Source organism: Pteropus medius, unplaced genomic scaffold (genome assembly GCF_902729225.1).
Source record: "Pteropus medius unplaced genomic scaffold, Ma_sr-lr_union100, whole genome shotgun sequence".
Classification (NCBI taxonomy): domain Eukaryota; kingdom Metazoa; phylum Chordata; class Mammalia; order Chiroptera; family Pteropodidae; genus Pteropus; species Pteropus medius.
This window is the reverse complement of record NW_024354875.1, coordinates 15,522,278-15,546,689: the sequence shown is the minus strand read 5'-3', so window position 1 is coordinate 15,546,689 and position 24,412 is coordinate 15,522,278. Positions and strand designations below refer to the sequence as shown.

The window sequence follows — 24,412 nt, the reverse complement described above, 5'->3', positions numbered from 1 at the left end:
CCCTCAGAAATCATTTCTCCATCTCCGGATTTTAAGTCTCTAGTCAGATTAAAATATAGTTACATAGAGATCCCCACCCACCTCCCCCACCTCAATACAATTCCGGCAACTGCAAGATAATAGTAATTTGCTAATGAGAAAGCCATGAATCTAAAAACTAATGAGAGTAACCGCTAAAAATGAAAGACATTTGGGAAATCTGCACTTTTGAAATTTGAGTTAGAAATTTTTATATTTAAATATTGGAACCTGTTTTCTAGTAGATTCCAGTGGAAAATACTCGAGGCTAAAAATCATGATGCTTCGTGTTCAGGCCTTAGTCCCGCTCTCAAGTTGCTAGGCAAGCTTAGAAAAATGGCTGAATCACGAAGGTCAAGTTCTCCCAATTACAGATTAATAACAGATGCTCAGTTTTCAATATTTCACTCCTAATAGGTAACTTAAAGGTAATTTATTAAGAACACTTGTGAAAGCATTTTAGGTATTTCAGATAAAAGTTTCCACAGTGTAGCCAAGGTTTTCCATATCTGGTATGCCCTACATGTTGTTCATAAATAAAATCTTATAAACGTGTTAGAAAGAGATATAAAATGCCTTTACAAAGTGAAGGATCTTTCTTAAAACCCCCAAATTGGGTTACTTTGTAAGTCTATGTTTACAAAATCGGATTTTCTAAAAGCACACTCTACCTGTGGTACCGTGTACATTAAACACACACAGCTATTCAGAGAGGTTGGTGATAAGAGCTATCGCAATGTAAATACATAAGAATGACACTTTAAGAGCCCCAACCATGTCACTGATCCAGAACCTAATAGAAAACTTTTAACTTTGGGAAGTACTTGTATTTTCCTGGAAATTTCAAAATAGAGGATGTTAAAGAATAGGCAGAAATCACAAACAAGCTGGAGTTTTTCAAGGTCACTTTCAACATCTGTCATTTTACTATGAAAAATATAATAAATTCATTGTATAGATGAAAATGACATTTTTACTTTTCGAGTATTTGTTTCCCGTTGCAGAAGAAACCATCAAGGGAAAATGTTTTCCATTATATCATCATTAACAAAATTCACCCCAAGAATAAAAATTTTAAAATCAGAAAGAAATGTTAAAATAAAGTTAGTGAAGTGATACACACACACACACACACACACACACACACACACACACACGCTCACAAATCTTTTTATATTTCCTGATTTAACAAAGAAATATTCTAGGGAAACTGTAGACCAGATTGAAAAGTCTGGTAATCTTTCTTCCTTTGATTTTCTGCAGCACTTACTGTCTACATGAATCATTTGGCATGAGTGAATTATTTTGTATCTTTTCGTACATGCATTTCTTGTCTGTACAACTAAAAAGTGAGCTCCTGGAAGTTCCCTTTGGCACTAAGCCCAATGCCTTGAACATAACCTGGGTGCCCGAATCATTGATTGACATGTGCATTTTCAGGGAGGAGCCTGATGAGATACACTTAAAACCTTTATTCATTGATTTACAAAATGTACAATATTTACAAAATTTAGGCATTAATCTCATATTGACATGAATGCTGTGGGGAGTCTAAAAATAAATAAGTGGCACATAAGTTCATATACACATCATGGCCCTTTGCACTTCAAGCCGTTACCGATGGTGGGATTTAATGAAAGGTTTAATGTGGTAGAAAAGTCAGATGGATGACTAGTCCTGATCCTTCCACGTGAATGGCCCTTCCGTGGCTCCAAGCCTGGGGATGATGAGCAAACCACTTCCTTTAAAGAGAATTAAAACATCATTCTGACAGGCATACAGGGTGCACACAGCCACATCTGTATGCAATTTACAGTGACCTCTGAGTGGCAGATGACACCACTGTGGACCTGGTCCCTGCACACCAGCCAGGGAGGCTTTGGAGATCCCACTTTCTCATTAAGAACTAACATTCGGACTTTGTCTCTTATTCAAATTGCATGCAGTACTTGGGAGGTGCCAGTGGAGAGTGACCATGCACAAAAATGTGTTTGTAGATATGTACAACAAATTTTCATTGTCTTATACAACCTTTAGATGTAGGATCAACCTGTCTCCTCTTTTAACAAGAGGAATGAATGAGGAAACCATACCTTCCCCTCCAAAGTAAAAAACATCTGGGGACACATGCAAATGGCATCCTGCAAAGGCAGGACTAGATAAACTCCACATGGTAAGATGGGCAAATTCCCATGAAGTCAGGCCTGGAAGTTTTCCTAAGGGTGGTAATTCCATCTTCCCTTCCTCTTCACTCCCACCTCATCCTATATAACCTAAATCAGAAGGAAAAGGCTTCACGTTCTTGAGCTTCTTAGAGCCTCAGCACCTTCATCCATAAAGTAAAAATACTAGTAATATTCTTTACATGGTTCTTGCAGGAATTATATTACCTAACTTATGTAAAGTGCTTAGCATAGTGCCTGGCACATAAGAGGAGGTTAATAAATATCTTGCTTTTGCTCCCTCTACTTTCCCACTCCAGCTATAAGCAACATATTTGATAAGCTTGCCAAACTCTGATTTAAGGCCATTTTATGCAATTTAGACTATTGTGTATCAGAGTTACGACTGTTAGTTCATATTTGGTCCCTGAGGAGGTCTCATTTCATGAGCCAGAGACATTTTTCTGTCCAGGGCAGATGGACCCTGACAACACTGTCCTCTTTATCACAAAAGCTCCACCAAATTTGATGCAAATATGTCCTTAGACCTGCAGAGAAACTCATACCAGTGATTGTCACCACCTGAATACTTCTGGAACCATATCACTGAGGAAACCATGAGCAAAAACCTTGAAGCCAATACCTTACTCTTGCTCGTAACATTAGTAACTTTTTTCAACACTGGTGCAAGTATTGTAGATACATATATTACAAGCTCTACCACTGTTGAAAAATAAGTATTCTAATTTGATAATTTTGTTCAGAATAAAAAATCTTTTACAATATATTTTAGTTTCTAGTTATACCATACAAAAATAAATATTATATAAATGATTTACAAGGAAGAAGAAAAAAATGTGATTTAGGGTGCCAAAAATATAGGAAGAATGGTAAAACTTTTACCATCTACTTCAAAAGCAATCATCTAAATGAAATAGAAACTTTCCACTAGCTCTCCTTATTAGTCTCACTGTCACCCCACTGGTCCGCCTACTTCTCGTCCTAGGATATCATGTCTTCTTTCCCTATTAATCTCCAGACAACTTGATGCAGAACTTTCTTCCTACAGTCACTGGGGATTTGGAAGAGAACTGGCAAAGCTCTTGGGAGGCATGAATTGCAGATGAAGAGCTGGCTGAGCCACTTACTAGACCCTCACAGTGAACTAGGATCAACTCCCACACATTCTGCTTGATTTCATTTTGAAATCCTCTCCCTGTCTAAATTAGCTGTGTCTGAATAAAACCCCATGACTGGAGAAAATAACCCCCATCCTGCTTTAGGACACCTTGAACACCCACTGGTCCAGGTAGAATCCAGGATTTTATGGAGCACAACCAGGCACCAAATTAAGTCTAACCTCGTCAATTAAATGAAGGGTAAGCAGACACTTTACAGATGCTAGCTCCATTAAATTGGGAAAAATCCTTCTGCGGCCACATCTCTCCCCATATAACAGACTTTTATAATTGCCTTTTTATCTTCCACACAGAGCAGAGGGAATATGATTCCCACCACTGGGAGAAGAATGTTGGAAAAATTAAATTGAAAATTGCTTACTACTTTTCTAGGGAATCAGTATCTCCAAGGAAATAGTCCATTCATTTTTAAAAGCAGTTTTAAAATTATAAGGCTGTAAGTGAATTCATGATTCTATTTAAACCAGTGGCCCTTTACCTTTCTCCTGAAAAACACACAACTATTCATGTCCCTTTAGCATACTGCCTAACATCTCAGATGGTCCCAGGACCTCTTGTGGCTCATGCATGTATTCCAAATTAGGAACCCCAGATCTCGATAAATGCAGAATTATTTCTTGGAGTGGAAACAAAGATTTGTGGGGTATAACTCAGGGTCTGTTTTAGGGGCAGGCTGGCTTTGATGAGGTCTTGGACTTGAAATGACTACATTGAAGCAATGCTTGTTCCCCATGGTAAGTGGAAATGCCTGGCCATGAAGACATCCTTGTGTGTTGTGGTTTCACATGTATAACTACTGTCAGGCCAATGACTCATGCATGAGTATGGACCATCAAAATCCCCATGGATCACTACTAAATATCATGTCTTTGAGCTGCTATAATGTGAGTCCCAACCACACCCACAAGCAGGACACTATCACTGACACACAGTGCGGACGACCATTTGTCTGATTTATGGGTGACGTTGTGGCAAATGTGGCATCGGTTTCATTTCGGGGGAGTGGCAAGTTACAGATATTTCCTTCACAACAGGAAGTGCAGACCTGAAAGAAAGGAAGAGAGAAAAAAAGGGTGATGAGAAGTTGGTAGGTCTTAGAAAAAGGCAGGGATCTTTGAAGGACTGTCTCCCTCATGGCAAGACTCAAATGAAGTTACCTGTTCTGCAAAGGAGACACCAACCCTGCATTTAAGGGGGTGGGCGAAATTTCATCTGGAAGCAATATGGTCAAAACGAAAGCCCCCGACTAAAGTTCAAGGACATGGGTTCTGCTTTTGGCATCCCACCTTGTGGTTATTACAGTTTTACAACCTTCCTAGGTCTCGGCTATTCTGTCTGTGAAGTGGGACTTATAATATTTACCCTACCTCTCAAAAAGGCTCTTTCTGAATACTTGAGGAAACTGTTAAGAGGGCAATTTTCACTTGCCAAATTTTCCCAGTGAGAGTGAAATGGTAACAACCCAGATAACCTAAAGTTAAATATTTGCTTTCATTAGCGTTGTCTGCATAATTCTCTCCATTCTCATGGGTAAGCTAAGATTTGAAGGGTTTTCATTTATGCAATTATTTCTACGTTATATAGTTTTACTTGTGGATCGCAGGAAAGAAATAAACCCAAGGAATTATTGACAGAAGTTATTTTAGATCATGGCTACACTACGTACAGACCAGCAGTTTCAGTATCAGCTGGGAGCTTATTAGAAATGCAGAATCTCAAACCTTGCCCTGAACTCAGTGAATTAGAGTCTGCATTTTAGCAAGATCCCCAAGTGATTTATATGCACAGCAATGTTTGAAGACTCTACGATGGTTAATATCATATACAGTCATTACCCTCCAGAGACTTCAATCTAGTCATCACGTTAACATGGATTAGGAAGACGTTATAAAGTTGAAGAGAGAAATAAGGGGTCAGAAGTGAGTTTGAATTCTGTCTCTTCTGTCTCTATTACTTTACTAGCTTTGTAATCTGAGCACATGATATCATTTCTCTGGTCTTTAAACTTCCTCCTTGGCGAAGTAGCCACAATAATGCCTGAGAGTCTGGTTTGCTAAAGGGTCAGGTAAAATTCTTGGGTTTACCCTTCATATTTCAAACCATGAGCAGGAAGGCAGAAGGCAGATTATACTTTAAAATTTACTTCTTAGTGTATTTGACAAGTCTCTTGAAAATTAGCTGTCCAGCTTCTTGAGAGAAAGAAGCCCCTACCATTCCAGGGTATCAGAGTGGGCATTGCCCCCAAGCCCCAGAAAGGCAGCCTGATGGGGAGAAGTGGGCAGACTCCAAATAAAGGTCAAGGCCTGTTATATAAGCTCATGTCTCCAGCCAGCTCTGAATGACCAGCAGGAGAGTCAGGGGCATTCCACACTCCAACCATGAGTCAGGCCGTCAGGCTGCCTTTCTCTGATTCTTTATATTCACCTTCGAGGCTGGCCTCGAAGTTCATTTTACACTGAGTGCTTCTGTACAAGCACCGGATGGAGTTTCAGGGGAGCAAACTCACAAGGAGAGGGTTCTCTCATCACCTACTGAAATGACTCAGAAGCCAACATATACTTTCTTCGAATCAGAATCCCACAAAAACACAAGCCCCACTTTATAGACAGTTATCAAAGCTAAATTGCCTTGGCCATCCCCAGCTGAATGAATTGTTAGTACATCTGCAATGCTTTACTATGAGGACATAATTGGTCCCTCGTTCCTCCTCTTTCCGGTAGCTTTATGACTTTCTTCTGAGTAAAGAAAGGGCTTCTAATAATTTTCAGTACCTTCCTGATGTTGTATTTACATAATTTATACTGGTTATCCTGTGCCCTGGTTATTTTTAAAAAAAATAAAATAAACTTTTATTTTTTTTTTATAGCAAACAGGAAAGGAAGCATACTCTCATAATGGTATAAAGATAGCCTCTATGGGGAAGTAAGAATTTGCTTGTGAGCAGGAGTCTGAAGTGGAAGAAGGCTGACTATTCTGTACCGGTCACTTGCTTTGTTGCCCAGACCTTGTGGCCTTCATGCTCCGAGTCTCTGCAGCCAGTGGACAAGCATTCTTCCAGTGGAACACAGCGTTTGGTGACAGAGATGCTGTTTCCTGTGACTTCCATTGTGTGCTGAGTGTAGCAGTATCTGGTCTCTGTCAACAGAGAAAATGTTTTAATCGACCTAGAAAATGTTAACCTAACCTGCCTGGAAGGATAAAAGGAGTGTCAACACTACAAATCCTGGAAAGATCTAACAGCACATGGGACGTACACTGTGTTGGAGATGTGCTTGGAGAGCCCCACTTCGCCACAGAAGAAGGAGGGCCTTCTGAAGACAATTGGTCTCTGCCCATCGCAATCCCCAATAGGCTTCATTCTTTGCTTATTGACAAATTTTGCCACTGTATTGACTTTCATTTTTAGAAGAGGAGAAGCTTGGAAAGATGATTTAAGGGTGTGAGAGTCATAGCAATTTTCAGGAAGATGAAATGGTAAAAAAAAGTTCAAAGAACCCAGGATGAAAAGACAAGAAGTTAGGCCTGTAACAAAAATCTTCAAGGAGATGTAAAAGACTAAGAGGCGTGTGTGTGTGTGTGTGTGTGTGTGTGTGTGTGTGTGTGTGTGTGTGTGTGTGTGTGTTTGAAAATCAGCTCTTCCCAAGCAAGAGCAGAATGATTAAAAATAGATTTATTGTATCTGGAGAAAATGACTTTATCCCCCCAAAAAAGAACTTCTTGTCTAGGAGCATAGCTGGATCCTAGAATTCATTACAGAAGACCCCAACAATGAAGATGTTCCTAAATTGCGGAGCATCATTTCTCCCTAGCATGATTTCAGTGTCTTTCTAAAAAGGCAGATGAAGGAAGACCATGATGTGAGTTTTTAAAGTCTTCAGAGGCTGAAAACTTGAGATTTCTTCCAAACTTTCACGGATAATTTTTTTTAACTTATAATTTAAAGACTAAAGAAAAATGGCTTGACCAATGTAATTCTTTAAGTTCTTCAGGCAGTGTTCAGCTTTCTAAGCCTGAATTTAGTTGAATGCCGCTGCTCCACTTTCAAATTGAAAAAGAAAATGAATAATTCTTAAGAAATGCCGCTGAGCTGTTTTTCATCCATATCTTGGGCCCAACTTTGCATACTTTACACGTTTTGGATATTTACTGGCTAATATGGAATTATGACCTTCTATGATATTATTTATTAGGCAATAAAAATTCTCCCTACCAGATTCTGTCATAATTTTGGCAGCTTTTAACCAATGTATGGTGTCCAAATAAGAAAGCTGAATAATTTTAGCCTCTGAGAATGAACTAATACAGACCACATGAACACATCCTGGGAGTTTTAATAATCTTCTAGATACCCACACTTGACAGGAACCTGAGTAGCCTCCAACTGAGTCTTGCTAAAGACAGCGTCTTGCCCAGTGGTTACACTCTTGGTGAGTGTACCTGGGCTGAGTCCGTTTCGGTGCTCTCCCCGCAAATGCTGTCCCTCCCCACACTGCACCCTGACCAGAATTGTCAGTTGAGATCAGGTCAAGACATCTCTAGCTTGCTCAGAGGAGTGGGGTCAGTAAGGTCATTCTGTGTACTCACAAGAAATGTTGAAAGCATTGTGTCTGGCAATATTTCTCCCAAAGCCCTAAAATATTTTAAAATTGGAGTGACCGTGATTGTTTTTCTGATGAAGAGGAGATGGCTGCTCTCCTGATTTTTTTTTTTTAAAGCCTTTGACAGGTTTTAACATATGGAGGACAGTGACCTAAGAGATTTAAAACACCTTCCAAAGAGGACTGATTTACTTCTCTGGTATCATACTTGGACATTTATGGCCATGATAGGTACACCTTTCTCACCCCACCCCAACTTCAGATGTTCAGGAAAGCAATAAAAGGGGAATGTTCTTATTTTCTATCTCCTCTTCATGCAGACAACCAGGAGCAGCTGCCAGAGATTTTACTGTTCCAAATGTAAATCTGAGCAGATAAGGTTATATGTTTATGGAATAAGTAAATCATTAATGGTTCCAGTTTTAGAAATTAGATTTGTCCCGCATGTAGTGAATTATCTTGTTTTAGCTAAGTCTTAGAAAAACAATTGGTGAACCTGATATAACTACCTTTGGTTCATACTTTTATGTCCAACAAACTCTCATTTAATTTATTAATTAAAAACTTATTCCATTGAATGAAAGTACAGACAACAACTGTTGAACCTTTTATTTTTTTCAGAAAAATATGAAAAAAACCCAGTACGGAATAAGCCAATTCTTGCTATTCTGTGGGGAGAAGGGCGATCAGTGATGAAGGTGGATAAGAATTTTTTTCTTCCACTTCACCAAGTACAATCCGTAAAACAAAGACATATTGAGAATACCCCATTACTTTTAGCACCAGAGACTTCAGGTCTGAAGCATCAATCCCTCAAACGCATCTCTTCTCCTTCTCATCTTAAAAAACCTCAAGGTGAGTTATGAAATGTTAATGTGGGAAAAGGTCCTGTGGTTAAATAAGTTTGGGAAATGCTCAAATAAAGTTGAACAGGTTTCTTTAGTGCACTTGTGACAGCCTTGAATTTGTACTGAGATCTCCAACGGAGGCAGGAGCAGGGCAGGCAGAATTTCCCAAGTAGAACTAGGCGGACCACATGTGGCTTATCGCTGGACTGTAGAATTGATAAAAAACTGAGTTTCTGCCACAGAGCATTGCTCTCCATGCATTTTGAATAATCCTTGGTTTAGTAATGAGGTTATATGAGAATCAAGCCGGCTGATAGCTTCACACTAAAAGGATTTCAAAGGCTTTTATCTAAAAGATAAAAGATGGATTTGAATTTCTACCAGGTTAGTTTCTGCCTCTAAAATCTCATATTCAGCACTGCATGGTACTCCCAGAGGTTGTGAAACAAAAATCTTTTACTGTGAGATTCACAGGCATTCAAGTAAAGTCAGAACTGCGTAAAAAAGCTTAATCAACTATTGGAAGACAAAGAATATAATTTTCATGAAATTCACACATATGTACACAGATTCCATAACTTAGTTCTGAAATTTAAAAAAGGTCTGAAGCTAAAATGTAAATTTCCATTTACTCATCAACATTCAGTTTCGAATAACAGAAACTGTATCGAAACAAAATATACAAAATATATGTAAAATGATTTGAATTAAAACGAGACATTTAAAATGACCAAACAACTCTCACCACACAGTTATTCTCTGTGGCTCCTCTAGTTTGGGTTTCTTTACAAATAAATGTAATTATTAAAGTAATGCTAGAGAACAATTCACTAGGTACAAGAAATTTAATGGCAGGAAAATAACTTTAATCACAATATTACAAATTATATTGAAAAATAAAAGGCTAGTGTCATCTGTGGCACACTCCCTGCCTGATTCCTTACTGTGCACTCAGCCCTGCACATTCTGCCTTGCTCCTTCCAGGTCCTCCTCTGAGATGGCTGTTCACCTAAGTGTCCAACTTGACGCTCTTCTCCTGTCTGATCTCATAGGATTTCTTTGCAGGTCCAGGCTCTGCAGGATTCCTCACCCTGGACTTCAGAGCTTTGTCTTCCTTTAGATTTTCTTCTACATCTCTAGTCTCTTATCTTCTAACACTTGCCCTGGCCTGAGTGTCTTTATTCTCCCAAGCACACTTCTGAAACCTCCTCTCACTCAATTAACCTCATCCAATCTTTCATATCTTCAGTCTAATTCTCTTTCCTGGGCTATAGAACCAAATTTCCAAATATTTCCTGCAGCACCAGCAGCACCTTAAATCTCACATGCCTCAAACCAATCACACCACTTCCCTCTCGCTTACATCTGTTTATCTTCCTGTGTTTCTATTTCAGAAAGGGACATCCTGAGATGTGGCACCTCGATCTTCGACTAGAATCACCTGAGACTTCTCTTGCCAAGCTGGGTGTCTCCAAGTCCTCCAAAATGTCTCCATTATTCATCTGATCTTTTCTGTTTTGTTTTATATTTCCCCAATGCAGGACCCCATCATTTCCTGTCTTCTTTGTCTCTGGCCTCTCTTCTTTCTAACGCAGGTGTCGGACAACCACCAGACAGATCACTGAAACCAAGGTCAGATCATGCCGTTCACTGCCTATGAAAGCATAAATAACACTTAAACTCATGAATGATGCCTAACTGTCAAGGAGGCCTGACTGCTAGGTTTATTTGGACTTTCAGAGTGGACGGCACATGGCCCATTGTTCTATTTCTGCTCTTGAAGCTGTGTGTCAAGAATATAGAGTAACTGTTCTTCCCTGCTGGAAACATTAATTACATCTATAACTCAAAGCTAGGCATCTGAAACTCAGCACTTATTACTCAAGGTTCTCCTTGATCTAGACACCACACTACTTCATCGTTTCTTACTAGATACTTTGAGACTATGATACAATTTTTGACCATTTTTTCACAACAAATCTTTTTTCCTGTCTTCTACTCCTAGAAACCTAATGTTCTTCAAGGCTTAATCCAAATGACATAAATTCTGTGAAACTTTCCTTGATTTTCCGCCCAACACCAGGCTCACAGCCTCCCTTAGCTTCCTTATTTGATGTCTGGCTTTCCTCCTAGATCAGGTTTCTCAACGTTGGCACAATTGTTTTTTACTGGTTGATTTGGTTTTTTTAATTACACTTTTGATTTTGAGGTAATTGTAGATTCACATGTATCTGTGAGTAATAATACAGAGAAATCCCATGTACCTTTTACCCAGTTTTTCCTGAATGGTAACATATTACAAAACTATAGTATAATCACAATCAGGATATTGACATTGGTGCAATCAAGATAGAGAACACTTCTGTCTCCACAAGAATCCCTCATGTTGACTTTTTGTACTCACATCCTCTCTCCTCCTGCTCCGACCCCCTCTTTAACCCTTGGCAGCCACTAATTTGTGCTCCATTGCTATAATTTCATCATTTCAAGGATGTTACATAAATGGAATCATACGGTATGTAAACTTATGGGGTTTGGCATTTTCATTCAGCCTAATTCACTTAAAAGTTATCCATGTTATGTGTATCACAAGTTTATTAATTTTTATTGTTGAGTAGTAGTATTCCATGCTTTGAATGTACCAAAGTTGGTTAACCATTTCCCCACTGAAAGTATATCATCTAGGTTGGAAATATCATTGATAAAGCTGCTATCAACATGTGTGTAGAGGCTTTTTTTGTGAACATAAATTTTTATTTATCTGGAATAAATGTTCATTAGTAGAACTACCAGGTTGTATGGTAGTTGCATGTTCAGCTAATTAAGAAACTGCCATGCTGTTTTACACTCCCCCTAACAAAGTACGAGTAATCCAGTTTCTCCCAATTCTTACCAGCATTTGGTGGTGGTGTTATTTTTTATTTTAGCCATTCTGATAGACGTATAGTGATATCTCGTATTTCTAATCTGCATTTTTCTAAGGGCTAATGATGTTGAATATCTCTTTGTGTGCTTATTTGCCATCTGTTTATCTTCTTTAGTGAAGTATATGTTCACTATTTTGTCCTTTCCCTAACTTTTTAAATTTTTCTTACTGTTAACATTTGAGAATTCTTTATATATTTTAGACACTAGTCCTTTTTCAGATATGTGTTTTGTAAATATTTTCTCTTGGTTTTTAGTTTGACTTTTCGTCCTCTTAACAAAGTCTTATACAGTACAAAAGTTTTAGATTTTAATGAAATCCAATTTACCAATCTTTCTTTTTATAGACTGTGCCTTTTATCCCAAGTCCAAGAACTCTTTGCCTAGCCCTAGGTCCCCAAAATTTTCTCCTGTGATTTCTTTTCTGAACATTATATGGTTTTATATTTAAATCTATGATTCACTTTGAGTTAACTTTTGTAAAAGGTGTAAGACTTAGGTTGAAGTTCATTTTTTGCCCATAGATGTCCAATTGCTCCAGCATCATTTGTTGAAAGGCTATCTTTCCTCCACTGGATTGCATTTGCAGCTTTGCCAAAACTAAATTGAGTGTACTTCTGAGTTCTCTATTCTGTGCCACTGATTTATGTTTCCATCCCTCTGCTAAAACCACCATCTTGATTACTGTAGCCATGTGATAAATCTGAAAAAAGGGTAGATTAATTTCTTTCCACTTTATTCCTCTTTTTCAAAATGGTTTTTAGCTATTCTAGTTTCTTACCTTTCCATATGAATTATACAATAATCTTATCTATATTGACAAACAATCTTGCTAAGATTTTGACTGGAATTTTATTAAACCTATATGTCAATTTGGAGAGAACTGACATCTTTACTACATTGAGTCCTTCAATTCGTGAACATGGTGATTCTCTCCATTTGTTAAGTTTTCTTTGAATTCTTTTATTAGCATTTATAGTTTTTGGCATACATGTCCTGTTCATGTTTTGTTAGATTTACTTCTAAATAATTTAGAAGTTTAAGTTTTTGAATAATTATAAATGGTATTATATTTTCAGTGACCACGTTAATTCATAATACATATAAGTATAATTGAGTTTTGTGAGTTTATCTTAATATTTGTGACCTTGCTGAACTTACTTATTAGTTCTGAGAATTTTTTAAATAAATTTGTTGGGATTTTCTACAAAGAAAATCATCTGTGATAAGGGATAATTATTTCTTCCTTTCCAATCTGTATGCCTTTTATGTCCTTTTTCTGCCTTATTGCACAGGGTAGAACTTTCAGCAATACATTGGAATAGAGTGGATAAACAGGACTTTACGGTAGACAGTAGTTAAAATAAAAGTGATAAGGTAAAAGCATTGGATGGATGTTCCTATCTGAGGCAATCATGTTAATAGGAAATACTTGGACAAAAATACTATGAACTGGAATAGTTCAAGCAACAATCTTATTGAGGATGATCAAACTTTTGGTTAAAAAAATTGCTGGAACAAATGTAAGGAATAAATCGGAGAATTGTAATGCCAGCTGAAATGAACTAACTAGTACCTCCTTAACAAAAAATAGAATAAAATTAAAAGGCCGAACAAAATTAAAACAACAACAATCTGTGCAAAAACATAGGAGAGCTATCAAGGTGATAGGATTTGAAGAGCAAGGTACCAGTGAAACACAACACGATGAGCTGAGCCTGACATTCTATACCTGTTCTTCCCTTGAGGCACTTGCACAGGTAGAGAGGCTAAGGAGCCAAGCAGAAAGCTCTGCTAAGGGGCAGAAAAGCTGAGCAGAGCTCTTGTCAGTCTCAAGGGAATTGGGAGTCACAAACAGGAACCCAGAGCTAGCAGGACAACAAAGAGAGATGGGAAGTACAGAGAAGTGAGGCTGACAGTCTCAGTATAAAATTCTAGGTTGGCAGTTATTAACTTTTAGCACTTTTAAAATGTCACTCCACTAACTTCTAGCTTCTACTGTTTCTGTCAATACTAACTGTTGGCCATATCTCCCAAAACAAGAACGAGCCCAAATAAACAACCTAATGCTTCATCTTAAAAAACTAAAAAAGGAAGAACAAATGACACCTAAAGTCAGCAGAAGGAAAGAAATATTCAAAATTAGAGCAGAATTAATAAAACTGAAAACAAAACAAAAAAAAATAGAAAAAAATAAATGCAACAAAATGCTGGTTCTTTGAGAAGGTTAATAAAATCGACAAACCCCAGCTAGACTCACTAAAAGAAAAAGAGAAAGGACACAAATAAACAAAATCAGGGATGAAAGAGGGGAAATTACGACTGATATCGCAGAAATACAAAGGATCATACAAGAATACTCTGAAAAAGTATATAATACCAAATTTAATAACCTAGAAGAAATGGACCAGTACTTAGAAAAATATAACCTTTCTAGACTAAATCAAGAAGAACTAGAAAATCTAAATAGACCAATCAGCAGTATGGACATTGAAACAATCATCAAAAGCCTACCAAAAAGTAAAAGTCCAGGACCAGATGGCTGCACCAGTGAATTCTACCAAACATTCAAAGAAGATTTAATACCTATTCTCCTCAAACTCTTCCAAAAAATTGAAGAGGAGGCAATAATTCCCAACTCATTTTATGAGGCTAATATTACTCTGATACCAAAACCTGGTAAAGATAACACACAAAAAAGAAAACTACAGACCAATATCTCTCATGAACACAGATGCAAAAATCCTAAATAAGATACTAGCAAACCGAATACAGCAACATATTAAAAAGATTATACACTACAATTGAGCGGGCTTCATCCCAGAGGCACAGGGATGGTTCAACATACGCAAATCGATGAATGTGATACACCACATAAACAAATTAAAAAATAAGAATCATACGATCATATCAATAGATGCAGAAAAAGCCTTCGACAAGATACAGCATTCATTTATGATCAAAACTCTTAACAAAATCAGTATAGAAGGAAAGTACCTTAACATAATAAAGGCCATATATGACAAACCCTCAGCCAACATTATACTTAATGGTGAAAAACTAAAAACCTTCCCTCTAAGATCAGGAGCAAGGCAAGGCTGTCTACTATCACCACTGTTATTCAATATAACACTGGAGGTCCTAGCGAGTGCAATCAAACAAGAGAAAGATATAAAAGGCATCCATATAGGAAACGAAGTCAAACTCTCACTATTCGCGGATGACTTGATTCTCTATATAGAGGTAGAGAATCAAGTGATCTAAAAATCAAGAAATCTAAAGACTCCACAAGAACACTACTAGAAACAAAAAGCAAATACATTAAAATCTCTGGATACAAAATCAACGTTCAAAAATCCACAGCTTTCCTATACTTTAATAATGAAGTGCCAGAAAAAGAAGTAGAAAAAATAATTCCTTTTGCAATTGCAACAAAAAGAATAAAATATCTAGGAATAAATTTAATAAAACAAGTGAAAGACCTACATAATGAAAACTATAAGACCCTATTAAAAGAAATAGAAGAAGATGAAAAGAAATGGAAAGCTATTCCATGTTCTTGGATTGGAAGAATCAACATAGTTAAAATGACCATATTACCTAAAGCATTATACAGATTTAATGCAATCCCCATCAACAACTCATCAGCATTTTTTAAAGAAATAGAACAAAAAATCAGATTCGTTTCCTATATCAGATTTGTATGGAAGCACAAAAGACTCCGAATTGCCAAACCCATCCTGAGAAAAAAGAACGAGGCTAGAGGCATCACTCTGCCCAACTTCAAATTATATTACAAAGTGACAGTAATCAAAACGGCATGGCATTGGCAGCAAAACAGACTCATGGACCAGTGGAACAGAAATGAGAGTCCAGAAGTAAACCCATATTTATGTGGGCAAATAATTTTTGACAAAAAAGCCAAAAACATACAGTGGAGAAAGGAAAGCTTCTTCAATAAATGGTGCTGGGAAAACTGGAAAGCCACCTGCAAAAGAATGAAACTAGACTGTTGTCTATCACCACACACCAAAATTAACTCAAAATGGATTAAGGACTTAAATATAAGACCTGAAACAATAAAATGCATAGAAGAAAACATAGGAACTATACTCAATGACATTGGACTTAAAGAGGATTTTATGAATTTGACCTCAAAAGCAAAAGAAGTAAAAGCTAAAATAAATGAATGGGACTACATCAAACTAAAAAGCTTCTGCTCAGCAAAATAAATTGTCAACAAGGTAAAGAGACAACCATCTGAATGGGAAAATATATTTGCAAGCAACACCTTTGATAAGGGCCTAATACTCAATATATACAAAGAACTCGTATGACTCAATAACAACAAAAAAGCAAAAGATCCAATCAAAAAATGGGCAGAGGACCTGAACAGACACTTCTCCCTAGAGGACATACAAATGGCCAATAAATATATGAAAAGATGCTCAATATCGCTAGCTATTAGGGAAATACAAATAAAAACCACAATGAGAAAAGGAGTACATTCTGTATGATTCCATTTATATAAAGCTCAATGATAGTCACAATTGTGTTACCTTTGGTAGGTGGGGTATAATGACCGGGGACTCCAGGGGCTTTCTGGGGTTCTATTGCTTAATATGGGTAACAGACACACAGCATGTTTGTTCTGTGAAAATTCAATGACCTCTGTGCTTATGATCTATTTACTTTCTAGTATGCATGTTAAACTTTAATAAAAAAAAAATTTTAACTTTAAAGAAGTAGGAATTCTAAGACTTCCATTTAGCAATATGACAAGATAGATCATCTGAACACCATCACACTACATAGCAGCCAGAGTGCTGAATAACATATAACCAATAGCTTCTGTAAATGTACAAATGAACTCTCCAGAAAGTAAGGGAAATCCCAGGGACCAACTGGGTAAGGTATTGATTTGTCTACCCTGGGATGGGAGGATGCTAACTGTAAGAAGATGCAAGGCCTGGGGCTTAGAACTAGAACAGAGACCCTGTAGGATGGTATGAACCTTAATGGGTATGTCCTGCCTAAGGCTGCCTAAAAGAGACAAAAATCCCCCCTGGATAAAGTAAAACAAAAAGATTGTTTGTCTCAGCCTGGTCTCTGACTGGGGAAAAAATGTCAACAATGAAGAAGTCTTTCCTGAAAATGTGTAACCATGGGCTTGTCTTCAGCTGAGCTGGGATCACATTTATATTTTTTGCTTATTCCAGTTAATGGATATGGAAAGAGTCATCAAGTGACATGCCCAGGTTTTTCCTCATTTTCACAGAAAAACAGTGAGCATCATAGAAGTTGGAACCAAAAGAACACGTGTCCCTCCCTCTCAAGATTTCTCTTGGTCTGATTTTATATCAGCAATAATTTCAAATGAAGATTTTGCCTTAGAGGGAGACATCTGCATTTCATAATTAAGAAGGAACATTAAATCCTTGAGGCTTAGGTAGCCTTTGCAGAACAAGCCTTTCTAAAAATTATGATGTTTCTGACTTGACATTTAATTCCAGAGACTCTTAATAAACACTTATATGGTCCTCCTCTCAAGGAGATTTTAACATTGCAGCACGGAAAAAAACTTACAGGCAAAAAACCACGTGGCTCTGAGCATGCGACATTCAACTCTTGCTTTCCTTTTACCAGTTCTTTCAAATAGTCCCTTGTATGATACGATTTCAAGATTCTTTCCCAATCTGATTTATATAGTCAAGAAAATTGCACAGATTTATAAGGAGGGGTTGATGAAATTAAGGTTATTGCAAAGGAAGTACTCAGAGACCAAAGACTAAAGGAAAGCCTAGCAAGTGAAGCAACGTGATCAGTTATACGGGGCATCTTAAATTCTCATGTCAAGAGAGGGAGTATGGTACCATGAATCTGTAAGTGCCAGAGGCAAAAATAAAGTAATGGAGGAGAAAGTACTTACTAACACACATTTCAAAAGTAAGAGTGACAGGAACCCGAGTTAGCTAGAGGTGGCTGGTTGATGCCACCATTGCCTGTCAGAGTGATTCTACTTAGGGCAAGGCTTTCTTGATGTTTATTTGACCAAATGATGATTCACAAGTCTATTGAATCTGCAAGCAAGCTTACCTCAGCTGCTAAAATACAATGTCTCTGTGCACATCCACATGACTGACTTTAGCTTTTTGAAAATTCTTGAAATTCAGGAGTTCCCCTAAGCAACTTGGGATGTGGGTTTATATGGTAGAGATGAGTAAATACTAACATAAAATGGTTTTTTCACTTTTAACAAGTTATTGTCACATCATGTAATAACTAAAACCTAGTTAAACATGTCACAAAGTAAATAGAAAACCAGGAATATTACAGAAAGCTGGGATGTTTTTCCATAGCTGCACTTACTAAGCCTGTTGGTAGTGCTATAGCTGCTTCAAACTAATGATAAACAAAAATCAAGTCAAGGGTTAGTCGGTAGTGAGACACATTTTATATTTTAATCTAATAATAATGACACTGTTTTCATTGTTAGAAAAATCTGGAGAAAGCCCAGAGAAAGGGATAAATAACTCACAGGCAATAGGGTTGGTCAAGAAGGTAGCTGAGTGAGGCTTTAGTCCTCATGCCTCACCTGATGTTCAAGGCCCCACAGATATAACCTGGCTCCACTATTCGTTCCTACTGTTCTCTGACATACTAGCTGCTACACCCAGTTCAGGTCTCTCCCTGTCGACTAAGCACACTTGGGGAACCCTGTCTCCACGTATTTGCTCTGAGTGACATCCCAGAAAACATGCCCTCTTCAATCTTCTACTTCCATTGCCCACCTGGAGGGCTACCGCCATCCACCCAGACCATGATGCTGTCACTGGCCACCTCAGTCCCCAAGCAGCAATTCTTCCCTTAAACTCCCACAGTATTTAATGTCACATTTCATTTGGCACTTGCCTTTGCCCTGCTATTTTTGACATTTAATATGTTCAGATCTTATCTCTCCAGCTAAACTGTGTGCTCCTTGAAAGAAGAAACCCGATTCCTATCTTCTACTGCATAATCTCCCAAAGGGCCGTGCGTGGTGATTCTGTGTCATGAACTTTAGGGCATCACTTTCCATTTACCCCTATAAATATAAGGACAAAAAGATAAAAGTGGGAGGGGGAAAAAGAGAAAAGGAGAAATTGTGTAAAGACTTAAGATACTTTTAAGAATCTGTGCTTTGGAAGGATATATTTTGACCTCAAAGAAAGTATTGAGATAGAGCTTCCTCCTTCCCTGAGATGAGTTCGAGCAGAGTGCTACCAGTGCCTGTTTTTGATTTGTGACAGGGATATATTCATACACCATCAGACTTGGACTGAGCCTCTATGAAATAAGGCCCAAAGCCCGAGTGAGCCCCAGTTCACAGTCTCTCCTTTCCTTCTCATCTTCTTAGGTAGGGAGATGCTTAGAGAAGCACTGTCACATTTCCTATACAGTAGCTCTGATCAGTAGCTCTGTATCAAAAGCTAACCTGCCAGCTTTGTCACAGCAGGAAGCAGCCCAAAAGTTATTGGCTATACATGCAAATCATCCCGTTGTGATCCAGTCGCTGCTGACAGTGGTTCTCAAATGTTACTACATATCAGCACCACCCAGGGTGCTTTTAAAACTCCTTATGCTCAACCACACCCATACCATTTATACACGAATCTCTGGGAATGACTTAGGCATCAGTGTTTTTAAAATTTACCCTGTGATTTGACTGTGCCATTAAGTTTGAGAAGCAGTGGTTTCACCGCGTCCATCAGCAACCTACCCAAATGTTGGGGGATGTTAGAGAACATCAGCTGGGTCCAAAATGATCATATGATTACAGAAGGCAATGCGATAGGAATCATCTTTGAATACCCGGATGACCTGTGATTAAGCCAATCTTTAGTGTCTGCATGTTTTTCTCTTCTCTGTGGCCTTTTCATTAGCATCTCCACCACAAAGTAACCAAAGGAATCCGGAGGTGACAACACCACATTTCACTTTCTATTAGTGTGGAGAAGAGCTCCCAGTGGTTCTTGGCCCTGACTGTTCATTAGATTTACCTGTGATATTTATACACACACACTGGGCAGGGCCCTCATCTCAGAGATGATGGCTTAGTTTGTGTGGAGCTGTGGTTCTTAACACAGGGTCTCCAGACCAGCACCATCTATCTGCATCACCTGGGAACTCTTTAGAAATGCAAAGTCTTGGACTTACTGAATCAGAAACTAGAAAAGGGGAAGGACAGGGGTAGGGGCATAAATCTATGTTTTAATAAGCCTTCCAAGGAATTATGATCACACCAAAGTGTGAGAACCACTGGGTTAGCCAGGGCACAGTTTCCACTGATTTCGAAAAGACCCGTAGGATCTCCACTGGGCAGCCTAGCTGGAGACTCATGGATTAAATAGTGTTGGCTTAAGTAGCTGACATTTGTTTCTTAATTGCAGTTTCTAGGCTCTCCCAATGTCTAATCCTCTGTGAGAAACAGAGTGCCTTTCACTGGGCTGAGTATGAGAACTCTTGCATTATGTTGAAAAACAATAAATTTGGTGTCGGTGAGTTCAGTCATTTTAACAACTGAATTAGAACAGCAGTGAAGCCCATCTAACTACTCACTCAAGCATTTGTCAATAAAATGCCCCATCCTCATCAAATGAATTGACTTTCTTCCAAAAATAAAACAGTAACTCTGTAGCCAAATATAACCATCTTTTTTAATCCAATAGGATAAAAGAAATATAAATATGAAGCATCTGCTTCATTTTGAAATGGGCTTTTGGGTCAAACTTTCATGCTTCAATTGGGCATCCGTCGCATCCTTCAAAGAGAACTTAATAGTTTAAAAGGCTCAGGGTTTTTATTTGCGCAATGATGACATTTAGAATTCTAGCTTTCATGCAGTCTCAGGATTGAAGCCTCTGGCAAGATATGTAATAAATGGAATCTTTATATGAACATCGATTCATACTTTACATAAAGAGTGCTACTATGCAATGACTAATGCTTCAAAGAGTGGGTTACAGGCTGGTTATTCTCTTCAAGTCCTGCATGTGCCTGGGCCTGAGGGTGAGAAGTATCACTCACCTTTTCTGGAGCTCCAACAATGCATCACAAGAAAGGGGGCAATCTTATGAATCAGTTTATGACTCTGAGAGTCTTTGAAGATGTTATTGGTGTGGTATAAGCAATCTGCTAATAGACAGGAGGAGCAATTGAGATTATAAGCATGCTTCTTTCTATACATGCATCAAGATCAACGGGGATGTTCGCTCATGGACAGCTCTGGGGACCCCAGTCTGTTAACTGAGAATTTACCTCGAGGACAGTAGATGTCTGGAGCCCATCGGTTGCACTCATAATTGTCTGCTGCCTTTTCACAGGTAAAACACTTAAATCCACCAGGATATGGTGTGGCTACAAAAAGCATCAAGAGAAAAGATTAACTTTTTAGACTTAGCACAGAATCTTACATTGTGAAGTTAGACATTTTCATTTTTTCAAAAAGATTCTCAAAACAGCCTGGAGGTTTCGTTAAAAACTGAACATGCAACTACAATATGACTCAGAATTGCATTCTTTGACATTTATCCCTGAGAAATGAAAACTTATTTTCACACAAAAATCTGTACACAAATATTCACAGCAACTTTATTTGTAATAGTCCCAAACTGGAAACAACCCAAATGTCCTTCAGTGGGTGAAAGTTAAACAAATTGTGCTATATCCATACCATGGAACAGCAGTCAGCAATAAAAATGAACTATTAATACATTCAATGGCTTGGATGAATTTCTGGGGAACTATACTGAGTGAAAAAAAAGTCTATCCCCAAAGGTTATATACTATATGTAACATTTTTTAAATGAGAAAATTTTTAGAAATAGAGAAAAGATTAATGGTTGCCAGGGTGGGGATTGCAATGGTAGGGGGCAGGTTTAGAAGGAGATTGGTATGAGGCCAACAGGAAGAATTCATGTGCTATTGAAGTTGTTTGGGTTTTGACTTGGTTATAAACACACAAACCTACACATGATAAAATTATGTAAAACTAAATATATGTACACACACACACAAAAGAACATAAGTAAAACTGGGGACATTCTGAATAAGACCAGTGGATTGATGTATCAATGTTAATAACCTGGCTGTGATATTATTAGTCTACGGTTTTTCAAAATGTTCCCATTGGGGGAAACTGGGTTAAAGAATACATGGAAGCTCTATATTATTTCTTACAACTGCTTATGAATCTATAGTTATCTCAATAAAATTATCAATTTAAAAAAGGCACTCCAGATTTCTAATTATTTGCTTTTATGTATCAACTTATGTAGACAGGTCAACATGTAAATATCAATATTAGGTTCAATCATAGAAAGTTTCCTGATGTTTGACCATTTTTTACCTGCGAAGGTGGCAATTTCTTTGGTTTAATTTAATATTTTTACCTGGTCAGACCTGACGTGGTTAAGAATTCCTGGGAATTGTTAAGTATCAACTAGGAAAAGAGTTTTCATTGCTAAAATCTACACTGCCTGTGCAGAAGTGACCCTCCTAAGGGGGTCTTGGGCCCATGTCCAACTTCCATGGGGCAGCATGCTGAGACCCCCTAGGGACAGGGATGCACTATAGTCTCCTAGGGCCAGCTGAGGGATGCATAATTCCAGGAAGGCTCGCCTCTCCCTTTCTCTGAGTTGCATCTTCCTGTCTTCCAAAGAGACTGTCCTCCAGGTACTTGTATTCTCTGCCTTACATTTATGCTCAGGCAGAAAGGAGTCCCATGAAAGTCGAGTCATGCTCTAGAGAGTGCAGCGCACCAGGGCCTTACTGGCATTTAAGGACAAGGATCCACAATGAATGTCAGGCCAGGCTGTCTCTGACCTTTTCACTAATGTTCTTTTTTTTTTCACCCCGCTGATGTGCTTTACTTGCTACTTAGTTCTAATCATTTGCTTGTTTTGCTGCTTAGAGTTTTGCATTTTATAAACAGAACGTGTGTGTGTGTTTGTGTGTGTGTGTGTGTGTTTAATTTGTAAAATTACCTGGCCTTTTTGAAAGCTGCAAACACTCAAAAGCTTCATCTGCAGAAGCCAACTGTTCTCCCTCGCAGATGGCTGAGCCTGCATATCGCACTGGAGGAAATAATCATCTCAGGGTAAATTGCTTTACCCACATGGAACCAATTAAGTATGTTATCAAAAATAAATGAAGGAGGAGGCATCAGCTTAAGGCCAGAATTATGGGCCAGATATAACTTTGATTTTCACCTTGCCTAGATTTTCATCCTTACACTTGCTTGTAATAGTTCACAGAACTGACTCTGACAATATTGAATAAACTAGCAGGATCAAAAGTCATAAACTGTCTTAAAAAGGCAGGTAACTGGACCTTTCATGGGGTCCATTTAACTGTTCTATGTTCCTCCAAGTAATTGGTGACTCAAATTCATAAACAGAATGATAGTGTATGCATGGATAGTCATAGAAATAGAGGATGGAAAGCAGTTTAGACATGGCCATCCAACCATTTCATTCTCAATGAAGAAATTTCACTATGGGAAACATGCTCTCTCTAACGTATAATTATAATAAAACAGAAGTAAACTACTTTGTCAAACCACAAACAAATAATTCTTATATCTCGACATCACACCACATAGATAGGTGGGTTACATTTAAGTAGAAAGAGCCTAGTTTAGATAAGCACATGCCTGAAGAATTTAAAATAGGTTCTCATACTCCAAAGCCATTCAAACATTTTCATGGACATTTTAATTATTTTTATAAATGCCATTATGAGAAAAACCATACAAAATATTTTAGGAAATTATTCTACTTGATATGTTAAAAAATAGTTTCACTATCAACTTCAAAAGATTTAATATATAAGTTTAAAAGATAGAACTTTAAAATAGTTTGTAAATTTTGAAGCAGAATTTGATTTAAAAAAAGATGTAAACTATTTGTCTAAAAACAGCATTTCTCAAAAAATGATCATATACAACAAGGTTTATGACTGCAAGCTAGCCATACCACTTCAGCTTGCATGATTAATTCACTAAAGTATCCAATTTTATCTGTCTGTCACTGCAGCCAGTAAAACTTTTAGCTGGCTTTTTGGATTAGTTATTCCTGGAAACTTTCCCATCAAACACAGAAATTAAGAACTTTGAATGCAGATTGACAATCCAGCTGTTCCAAGAATAAACTTATAGAGAACCTAACGTTAGTAAGTTGCAGTGTTTCCGAATTTGGATTATTTAATAGACTCTTCAGAATTATCTTGTGCAAGACTAGTGACATATTAAATTAAATACTGTCATTTCTTACACAAGTAGAACTGGACTCTGAAATTCACTTAAAGAATATCAAAATTTAAACAGGAATATGACCTAAAACACTATGGTAGCAAAATGAAGCTTCGTTTCAAATCATTTTATCTCTGAATGTGTTTATCAGCATATATCACTAAAAATTAACCAAATGATCTCATTTTCGGTGTTTTATTTTTAAATCTACAACTTCATATCTGTGTGCATTCTCAACAATGACATTCTAATATTTGCTCATAGGAACTTGTACTTACATCTTGGCAGACAGTACTGACCAGTGGATAACCAAATCCTCTTTAGTGACAAATCTCTGCAGACAGACTCAGCTTTAAGTTGATAATTGTAGCAC

General features: G+C 37.7%; 1 protein-coding gene across 5 annotated transcripts in view; it reads right to left on the bottom strand.

Annotated features, from left to right (window-relative positions):
* The window catches only part of LYPD6 (LY6/PLAUR domain containing 6), a 128,011-nt gene that overhangs the window by 13,707 nt on the left and 89,892 nt on the right, over positions 1 to 24,412 (bottom strand). For 2 of the 5 annotated variants that reach the window (XM_039855241.1, XM_039855242.1), the window contains 3 exons: positions 21,048 to 21,146; positions 6,384 to 6,514; positions 1,471 to 4,424 (listed from right to left, as the gene is read on the bottom strand). In XM_039855241.1, the coding sequence (XP_039711175.1) occupies positions 4,257 to 4,424; positions 6,384 to 6,514; positions 21,048 to 21,146 (398 nt within the window). In that variant the 3' untranslated portion in view covers positions 1,471 to 4,256. Of the gene's footprint in view, positions 1 to 1,470; positions 4,425 to 6,358; positions 6,515 to 21,047; positions 21,147 to 24,412 lie in introns of those variants that run through there. The other 3 variants (XM_039855238.1, XM_039855239.1, XR_005651230.1) reach the window with 3 other exon arrangements.